Source organism: Ricinus communis, chromosome 5 (assembly GCF_019578655.1).
Source record: "Ricinus communis isolate WT05 ecotype wild-type chromosome 5, ASM1957865v1, whole genome shotgun sequence".
In the NCBI taxonomy this organism is placed as follows: domain Eukaryota; kingdom Viridiplantae; phylum Streptophyta; class Magnoliopsida; order Malpighiales; family Euphorbiaceae; genus Ricinus; species Ricinus communis.
The window spans coordinates 944001-954290 of record NC_063260.1 but is presented as its reverse complement, the minus strand read 5'-3'; the positions used below and the strand labels follow the sequence as shown (position 1 = coordinate 954290).

The 10290-nt window shown below is 37.5% G+C and overlaps 1 protein-coding gene across 1 annotated transcript; it reads left to right on the top strand.

The window, feature by feature from the left end:
- The first annotated feature begins 266 nt into the window (after positions 1 to 266).
- LOC8284723 (zinc finger CCCH domain-containing protein 44) lies at positions 267 to 9397 on the top strand. Its single transcript, XM_015728132.3, has 10 exons — positions 267 to 1051; positions 1185 to 1264; positions 1713 to 1900; positions 2242 to 3211; positions 3341 to 3468; positions 5067 to 5126; positions 5211 to 5261; positions 5413 to 5483; positions 6350 to 6504; positions 6609 to 9397. The coding sequence occupies exons 1-10, from the start codon at positions 609 to 611 to the stop codon at positions 9260 to 9262; spliced, it is 4800 nt and encodes a 1599-aa protein (XP_015583618.2). The 5' UTR covers positions 267 to 608; the 3' UTR covers positions 9263 to 9397.
- Positions 9398 to 10290: the final 893 nt, after the last annotated feature.

The following is a 10290-nucleotide window of genomic DNA, read 5'->3' as shown; positions in this document are numbered from 1 at the left end:
AACTCATAAATATATTGTTTGAGCCATGCTCTTAATTTTGAAGCTTTAATATTGACTACTAAGGTAAGTAATTTATTGACACTAATTAATAATGTCTTAAGAGATACAGATACGTGGTAATAAATCTAAAGATAATTGAATGCCACCAAATCTAATTTCAAATTACCACTCAAAACTAAAACTTCTGCTTGCTTCCCTCTTCTTCCTTCTTCCTTCTTTGAAAGATAAATAGAAAAAGAAAAGAAAAGAAATACACGCATATAAATGACACAAGAAAGACATACAAAAAAAAAAAAAAAAAAAAAGAAAGAAAGAAAGAAAGAAAGGGGGAAATGGCCTGTCACATCCTTACCCAGTCCATTTCCATGTGCCCACTACTACCTTCTTCTCCTTAGACCCTCTCCCTTCTTTCTTCCCCAAAAATCAGAAACCTAGGGTTTCTTCTTCTTTTTTATTTTTTTTTTAAATAATAAATTATTTGTTTTTTTTTTCTTTGGTTTTGCTTGATTTCAGTTTCAATTTCAATCTAATCAGTAACTTACAGAGCTACAGTAAAAAAATCAATTGCAAATTTTCGAAAATTCAAATTCTGTTATTTCCATCAACACATGGAAGAACAACGAATACAGCAACAGCAGCAGCGACAAGAACAAGAAGGAGGGTATAGACCTAGAATTCAAGAAAATGAACAGCAAAGGTTATTTGGTAATTCTATACAAGACCCTGAGCTGATGACCATCGATCAATGTGAAACTATGCGTGAATTAGACGATTCGCAGCTCGTCGGACCTCCTCCACCTCCGTCTCTGCCTCCTCCTGCTGCTGCTGCGACGGCTATTGTTAATATGGTTGATGTTGAAGTTAGAAGTGCAGTTAAAGCTGTGGATGTGAGTACGGTCAAGCGAAAACGTGGCCGTCCTCCTAGAATTCAGGGGAAAACAACGGGCCCACCTTCGTCGCAGCCTAAGAGGAAAACAACGACGACTGATGATGAAGAAGATGTTTGTTTCATTTGTTTTGATGGTGGAAGTCTTGTTCTTTGTGATCGCCGGTAAGAATTCTTTCCTTGATAACGAACAAATGGAAGCTTTTAGGGTTTTTAGCTGTTGCATTAATTTTGCTTATATTGTTTTCATGTGCGCTTTCTATTAATTGTTTGCTGTTTGGTGCTGATTTTGTTCTAGGGGTTGCCCTAAGGCTTATCATCCGGCTTGTATCAAGCGAGATGAATCATTCTTTCGATCGAAAGCTAAATGGAATTGCGGTATGCTTCAGTTAAAGCACATAAAGTCGCTCCATTTTCTTGGACATTTATCAGCTGCATACTCCCTAGTAGTATTCTATATCATCAAAGTTAATTACATGGCACTATGAGTGGGTTTTATCAGGAGGGCGAGGCTCTAGTTCAAATGCCAGCTTAAATTTTGCATGTGCATGAACACTTTTTTGTAATTAAAAAAATTTGTGCTATTTAATAAATGGCATATATCTCTTTACCATTTAGGTAGGTTTTAATATATATGAAAGGACTTCTCTTTGAAAAAGTTATACTCTGTTGCACACTTGGATTCTTGTTTCCCAAGATTAGTTGTTGTCATTATGGAGTTTCCATTCTTGAGGTTCATTATTAATTTGAGTTCACAGCTAGAGTTGCAGCATAATTAATTTGAGTTCACAGCTAGAAACTATCTAATTAAAATTTTAACTTTCAGGGTGGCATATATGTAGCAATTGTCAGAAGGCTTCACATTATATGTGCTATACTTGTACATACTCCTTATGCAAAGGGTGCACTAAAGATGCTGATTATGTTTGTGTGAGAGGGAATAAAGGGCTTTGCGGAACATGCATGAGAACTATTATGCTGATTGAAAATGTTACAGTGGGAAATACAGAAGCAGTATGTTATACTCTCTCTCTCTCTCTCTCTCTCTCTCTCTCTCTCTCTCTCTCTCTCTCTCTGCCTGGTTAATTAGCTTGCTTGGTTTTAATTGCATTTGCAAAGGGCATATGATAAAATTGTAGGCACTTAATATTCTTTTTGGCACTCTACCCTCCTATAGCTTATCATTGCTTATTCATCTATTGTTTCTTATAAAATTCTTTTCTTTTCTGTCAAACATTTGTTATTCATGTCTTTGGAGGCTGAAGCTTGGGGGAGATGCACCCATGTCTAGTAATTAATTGTCCATCTGAGTGTATCATATTCAGACCTTTTCTCTTGCATATAAACTCTTGCAGGTTCAAGTGGATTTTGATGACAAAACTAGCTGGGAGTATCTCTTTAAAATCTACTGGATTTTCTTAAAGGGTAAACTATCTTTAACAGTAGATGAGCTAACTAAAGCTAAAAATCCATGGAAAGGCGATGAGCTACCTAAAGCTAAAAACTCCTGGAGAGGGTTTGGCAGCATTTTTGCTCCCAAGGAGGTACATACAGGTGAACTTATTCATGGTAATGATGAAAAAAGTCCTTTTTTAGACAACTGCTATGGAAATGTGGAGGCAAATCATTCTAAGAGAAGAAAAACTAAGGATCAACCAGAGGATCTCAGTGAACAGAATTCTGTAGTTATGGAAAAATCAGTTGTTGACAAAGTCACACCTTTGCCTGAAGGGACAATGTGGGCAACAAAGGAGCTCTTAGAGTTTGTTTCTCACATGAGAAATGGGGATACATCTATGTTATCTCAGTTTGATGTCCAGGCTCTTTTACTAGATTATATAAAAAGAAATAATCTTCGTGATCCTCGCCAGAAAAGTCAAATTATTTGTGATTCAAGACTCAAAAATCTGTTTGGAAAGCCACGCGCGGGCCATTTTGAAATGCTAAAGCTTCTTGAATACCACTTTCTTATTAAAGAAAAGTCTCCAGCAAATGACAGTGTTAGAGTGGGAGTTGCTGATGCTGTTGGTAGCCTATTAGAGGCTGCTGGAAGCAGTGATAGTCAAATGATTATGGGTAATGATAGAAGGCGTAGAACACGTAAGAAGATGGATGAGAGAGGACCACATGTTAATCTTAATCCAGATGATTATGCAGCAATAGATGTTCACAACATTAACTTGTTATACCTAAAGCGTAATTTGATGGAGAACCTAATGGATGACACTGAGAAGTTTCATGAAAAGGTCGTTGGATCATTTGTGCGAATTAGGATTTCAGGTGGTGATCAAAAGCAAGACATGTATAGGCTTGTCCAAGTTGTAGGTATTATTTCTTATGACCATGTCTTCTAGCGGTCTTTTTATAACAAAAAAATATTTCTCCAACATTTATCTTTGAACATTGTATTTGAAGCATGAGTTCGTCATGATTGGTTGATGATTCTTAATCTAGGTACTAGCAAGGTGGCTGAATCATATAAAGTTGGCTCTAGAACAACTGATTTCATGCTTGAAATATTAAATTTGGACAAGAAGGAGGTTGTATCTATTGATGGAATTTCAAATCAGGAATTTTCAGAGGTGAGTGATACATACCATATGCTCTCTTTCCTAGTTCCAAATGTCATAATTCATTACTTTCAACACTTATAGTTTGTAGAAATTATTTTTTCTTTTCCTTTCATGAGCATTTCTCAGATGTAAGGTTAAGCAGAAAGAACCTTGCTATTTGTGCTTTGTTAGCTTCTCTTGGCTTCCCATTTTCTTGGTAGGCATTTCTTTTGTAAAATCCATATGCTAGGTGACACACGCAGCCATTCACCTTTACAGGGAATTATATTTAATTTTGGTCTCAGTGGCTGTTTTAAGGTGTTGTGGCAAAAGTTAATGGTCATGGCCAGAGTTCTCATTATTCTTTTTTTTAGTCTTTTTTAGATTGAGCTTGCAGGATAAGGGGTTTTAAAATGTGTATGCTACAATAGTATAATCACCACAATGATAAATTCTAACAGCCTGTAACAAATTTTTATGGCTGTAACCAATCATTTCATCAATGACTCTCTCATGTCTATCACTTAATGGCTATGTAACACTAAGCCAACTAACCTTTGTGCAAGGGCAGGATAATTATTTAAATCCTTGAGGCAGCATAGCCCAAAGTATTGAGTCTCGTGCATTTCTTTTATTCACAAATATGACATATATTTCCGTTGACTAGCAATTGTTGCAGTGTCTTTCTCATAGTTCATCTCATAAAATGTCATAATAGTTCTTGCTTGCATATGTTGTTATTATTATCTTTCTTAAATTATATGAAAACTACAAACATACTTGTGCTATAAATTGGATTTACACGCTAGCAATGGGCTTTTTCTATTTCCTTGCATGCTCCTTTACGTGCTACATAAATGTTCTTTAGCACCTATTAGCGAGTAAACTGTGTAGAACATTTTTTCTCTTCAATATCATCATTTTAGTTCTCTTCCTCTAGATTTTGCAAGAGATTATATAATTGCTTTTGAAAAACCTTTGTGTTTGATGATACATTTTTCCACATACATGATTTAGGATATCACTCTTTTGGAGAAGTCCCTTCCATATCTTGGCAAAAATTTACTGATATTTTCCTTTATTCCTTTCTGTACCTCATCAAACTTGATTGGAACTCATGGTGTTCTGAATAATAAAATAAATGAAAGGAGAAGTGTTGTTGCATTATTATGAAAATATTAAATTATGTGGATTTCTATTTACATAAAGGATAAAATATCTATCTTTGCCTAAGGAGTCATGTATGACTGATATTGGTTATACATACACTGGAAATCAGAAAGGGGTTAGTCTTCTAGATGGAACTCTTGATGATAGTAGGGTCTGAATCATATTTTACGGAGATATATTTGTCTCCCCTTCATCAGTATAAGATTCACCATGAAAAATCTTCTTGGATCTTTAGCTTTAGTTCTTAAATGATTGAGCTGATTCTAAAAGGTATATCAATCACATTACTCTTATGGATTCATATTATGTGATTACATATAGTAATATCTACACCAAAATCATTAAGTACATCTTTTATATTTAGCAATCGAGGGACTACCTTGTTAGGTAGTAACTTGGAGCCTTGTTAAACTGAAGTATTTGATTTTGATGTACTAAATTGCTAATCATGCTTCCAGGATGAATGCAGACGTTTACGCCAGAGTATAAAATGTGGTCTTATCAAACGGTTAAAAGTGGCAAGTGTTTCCACAATATTTATTTCTATATTCTTGCTTTAATACCTGTGCCCCCTTCTCACACGATATTTTGTTTGGTTATAGGGTGAGATTCAGGAGAAAGCATTGGCGCTTCAACCTGTCAAAGTTAGCGATGTAAGTTCCTGTCTGAATAGTTGCATTACATAAATATGACCTGACATTCCAATATTAAATCTAAGGTTTTTTATGATGGTTTTGTTTCATTTTGGTTTCCTGTAATCACTAAACTTGCTCTTCTGTACATGGGAATACTCTTATTTTTCAGTGGCTGGAAGCAGAGGTGTCACGGCTTAATCATCTTCGTGACCGAGCTAGTGAAAAAGGACACAGGAAGGAATATCCTTTTCTATATGGGTTTATTTTGATCTTTGTTTCTTTTACTTGTATGATGAATAATTCACTTGTTTATTAGGCCATATTAAGGACAGTATAATATTTACAAATTTCATGTGTGGGGAAATTTTCAATTTAGGCATCACCCGATATACAAAGTTGCAGTTGGGGTCGAGGGTTGGTGATGGATCATTGGCATCTATTGAAAGGTCAGGCATTGACATATGTAGGCACATGTTTGGAAGAATCTTTGCTTTTTTGTTTTTTTTGCCATCTCATACATCCCAACTTCCTAGCATTATCACTTTTTCTTTGCCTGCTGAACCACTCACTGGTTTATTAGCCATATTTAGGCCTCACATAATGGAAATATTTCAATTTATGCATCACTTGCTATAAAAGGTTGCAGTTGAGGTTGAGGGTTAATTCATCCGTCCAGTTAGTATATGAATTCCTCCCGTCCGTTGCTGTGATGCGCTTCCATGCCCTTTCATCATCATAGTTTCCGAGCCCCCTTGTATCTTGTATTTTCCATTTCATTGCATATTTTAGGTTTGGCTTGGTTGTATTCCGCAATGGGTATCTGTATGAACTTTTTATCTTGCATTGCCATTGCAAGGGTGTTAACATAAGTTCGCACATGTATTCTCTTCTTTGCATTTGATAATTGTTTCTGTGTTGCCATCTCATACATCCCAACTTCCTATCATTGGCTTCACTTGTTTGTGAACTATGTGACTTGTTGATGGCTTCACATGCTGTTCTTTAGCTGTTTCATTGCATGTTATACATAGAGGTTCATTCTATGTTTTACTGTGAGTGCATCAGCTGCAATGTCTTTCATTCTGTGTTCCTTGACCATGCTGCACGCTCAGAGAATGTGTGGAGAAATTAGATCTTCTGCAGTCTCCAAAGGAACGTCAGCGCAGACTGCTTGATATTCCCACTGTACACGTGGACCCAAATATGAATCCAAGTTATGAATCTGAAGAAGATGCTGGACAATCATCTGAGATGAAACAAGGTTCTTAGCAGTAACTTGTGGAAGTGGAACAGTTTCAATAGCACAATTTTGCAATTCTTTTAAGAAAGTTTAGCTGGTGATAACTTGTGTAAGCTTATTTGCAGGTGACCATATGAGACTGAGAAATACTGGCTTTGGCAGAAAGGGTATAGAGCTCAATTCTCCACTTAGAGAAGGTGATCTGAATGATGTAGGAAACAGGGAACATAAGAATTTAGCTAGTGTGTGTGAGCAAACCAGAAACGTAGGCACTACTTTTTATGTGGACAGGGATGGTACTGCTCGAGTTCATGAGAAAGTGAATGAATCTAAATGGCGTCAGGGAGGGGGAGCGTTTGGGGCAACTAATCACAATATATCAAAGAATCAATTGGATATTGGCTTAGGAACTTATGATCGGAATAGTCAAGCAGTACGAACTGAATCACATCCTGGGGTTGCATCAGCCATTATACCTTCATCTCTTTCCTCAGGGAGAGAGCTATCTCTTAATGATTTTGAGACAGAAAAATTGTGGCATTATCAGGATCCATTTGGAAAAGTTCAAGGGCCATTTGCGATGATGCAGCTGCGTAAATGGAGTACAAGTGGGCTTTTTCCTCCTGATCTCAGAGTGTGGAGGATAGACAAGAAGCAAGATGACTCTATTCTTTTGACTGATGCATTGGTTGGCGAGTGTACTAAAGTGCCACTTAATCTTTGCAATAGTCATTTACTACCTCAGGAAGCAGCAGTTGCTTCTAATGATTCAGAACCTGGGTTCAATCAGACTACTGATGCATCTCTTGCAGACAGTAAAAGATTTGATCATGAACTGAAGGCAATGCATAAGGATGAGACTGTCAATGCTGATGGTGATGATAAGCCTGTAAGGAGTAACAGTTTGGGCGCCCATTGTTCCACATGGACTAAGCCTGTGGATGTAGCGATTCCCAAAGATGGCCAGGTTCAAAGTTCCTCACAACAATGGGAATTGTCCAAAGGTGGCGAGCTTTATGAAACACCATTGCCTCAAGCAACTGAAGGGCACAGGGATGAAAAATGGAGTCCCCATCCTTGTAATGCAGATGGGATTTCACACAAGGCCACTGATGGTCAAACTAAAATTGGAGAAAGTGATGAGAAACAAGGTGATAGTGAAGGTCATTCAAGCCAATCATCTGGACAGAACTGGAGACCTCAACCCGTAGACAGTTCCTCAAGTAGATGGGATTCCAACACTGGTTGTGTGTCTATGGCGAAGTCTAGTGAGAAATCTGAGCAGAATCAGGAAATTGTGGTTTCTGATCTGCCAAGTCCCACACCAAAGCAAAGCCATGAAGAACTGAAAGGTCAAGCTGAAAACAAACTATCAGTGTCTTCTAGTGCTCCTGTTCAGGATTCAGGCCCTAGTTGGAGTACTGCTTCTAGTTTAGTGGTTGGCAGACAGCTTCCTGAAGTAGCTGGTGAATGGGGTGGCTATTCCCCTGCTTCCGCGAAACCTTCTGTTGAGGAATGGGACTCGAATCTTGTGTCTGTGTCTTCACTAAAACCAACCGAGGGGGCCAACGATCATGCTGCTACACCAACTTCAGGTACCGACAAACTGACAAATTCTTCCCCGCCCCAGCCAGAACTTGATACATCTACTTGGCAGCCACTTGTCCCTGAACCCAATGAGTTCTGCTCTTTAGTCGATGAATCTGTTTCAGATCTGTTGGCTGAAGTTGAAGCAATGGAGTCTCTTGGTGGTCTGCCTTCCCCTACATCTAAAATGAGTTGTGGTGGGGAGTTGACACCAGGTTCTGATAATGAATGCTTTAGTCCTATTGAGCCATTTAGCCCAGCACTTGATCCAGGGAAAAGTGATGCATTGAGCTCCACTGGTGACATACAAATGCCTTCTCAGTTGACTGCAGCCAGTGTATTACTTCGGCTTTCTCTCACGCCTTCTCAGCCAACTGTAGCAGATGAACCGCTTGCAGTGTCTCAAATGCCTTCTCAGTTGACTGGGACTACTAAACCTCATCGGTTATCTCAGATCCAGCCTCAGTCCATTGTACCAGATGAACCGCTCCGGGTATCTCAGTTGCCTTCTCGGTCGAATTTATCGGAGGAGCCACTTGGATTATGGCATACTGATGCTCTTAATTCTCAAAAGAGCTTTAGTGGTCATTCATCATCAAGTGCTGAAGTGGAGGGTGATGCAAAGCCCAGTGACAGTTCAGTTAACCAATGGGATATACAGTCAGAAATACAACCTCTGGCATCGTCAATTGTGAACCAAGGTGAAGCAGGTTCAGACATCCAAGCTTCCACTCCATCAACAGTTAGCCAATTGGAAAGCGGTTCTGTTACCCAACATCGTGCATCATCAACAGCAGATACTAGATGGGGAACTGTAAAGGAGAGCACAAACTTGAACCAGGAAGGAGTATCTCAAGGAAGTACGAACATGGTTTGGGGAACTGGTCATGGGTCAATTCAGCAACAAGCTAGTACAACTTCAGCCATTTCTACAGGAAATATTGGTGGTTGGGGAAGCCAACCAAGGTATGGTGGGGACAATAGATTTTCTGGTCAACGAGACCATCATCGTAACTATTTTCAAAACAGAGATTCAGGTTATGGTAGGGATAGATCTTCATGGAACAGGCAGCCAACACATGGAAATGGAGGTGGTTCTTTCAAGCCTCCTGGTAAAGGGCAGCGGGTATGTAAATTTTACGAAAGTGGGTACTGCAAGAAGGGGGCATCATGTACTTATTTGCACCCATGATATGTTATTTAGATCATTAGATTCCAGTTTCCACGCAATTGTGCATTGAATTCTGTAATCAATCAATTGTATTATTAGGAAGTTTGCCCTTTGTCAATGTTCAAATTTAACATGAAAGAGTATTGAAGTGGCGTACCACATTTGTTCGTTGCATAGTGCAGTATAGAGCTGCATGTGCATGGGTTCAGTGGATATAAATTCTTTCTGCCAAGGGCAAAAGCAAAGAGGAACTTTAGGTCTATTTCACATAAGTGTCTTGTGCAAGTGCATCATCATCCATTTTTGTTCCTAAATTGATGTGTGTCTATATAATTTGGATACTATTAACTAGTGATTTCCTTAAAGAAATCAGAAAAATAATAATTAAAGGGCTCAAACAGACTCTTCAAAATGAATATGGTTATTTAAGTTGGTGGCAGACGTTTTGTTTACTAATTTATAAGGGTTAAATAATATGACTAGTTTTTTGTATTTTTTTTATTATTTTAAAATTCTTTTGAGTTTTAATAACACTAATTTTTTTTATGTAATAAAACTTAATAGGATTTAAATGTAATAAAAAAATATGGAGAGCTACTCATGTATTAGACCAAACAATAGGGCTAAATAATATTTAACCCAAAATATAAAGATATGTAAATAAGATGAAATAAATAAGATTAATTAAAAGATGATGTTCATTTCAATTGCTCCTTTGACTGTTGGATTTCTTTGTTCTCAATTGCAGCATTTAATGCATTCTAATTTTTACTCATCCATTTCAGTCAAATTTTGAAGGTTTGATTGCAGATAAATCAGATTCAATTTTAAAAATACCATCTTGGCATTGTGGTGAAAAATTTTGGTGTAGTATAGGATGTGTCATGCATTGCTGTTATTTTTAAGAGCATTTATGAGAAAGCCTGATATTAACCTATAAACAATTTGATCATAAAGATTATTCATTTATTTGGAATAGACCAGATAAGATAAAATAGAAACAAATCTTCTTCATTAGATGATGATGCCATAGTCTTTAATAATCCAAA

What these genes read in the sequence shown, in the direction of transcription:
- LOC8284723 (XM_015728132.3), top strand. Translation starts at nt 609, where the DNA reads ATGGAAGAACAACGAATACAGCAACAGCAGCAGCGACAAGAACAAGAA. An exon ending in CAAATCAGGAATTTTCAGAG is followed by an intron (nt 3,469 to 5,066) that starts GTGAGTGATACA and finishes TCATGCTTCCAG; the next exon opens with GATGAATGCAGACGTTTACG. An exon ending in GAAAAAGGACACAGGAAGGA is followed by an intron (nt 5,484 to 6,349) that starts ATATCCTTTTCT and finishes ACCATGCTGCAC; the next exon opens with GCTCAGAGAATGTGTGGAGA.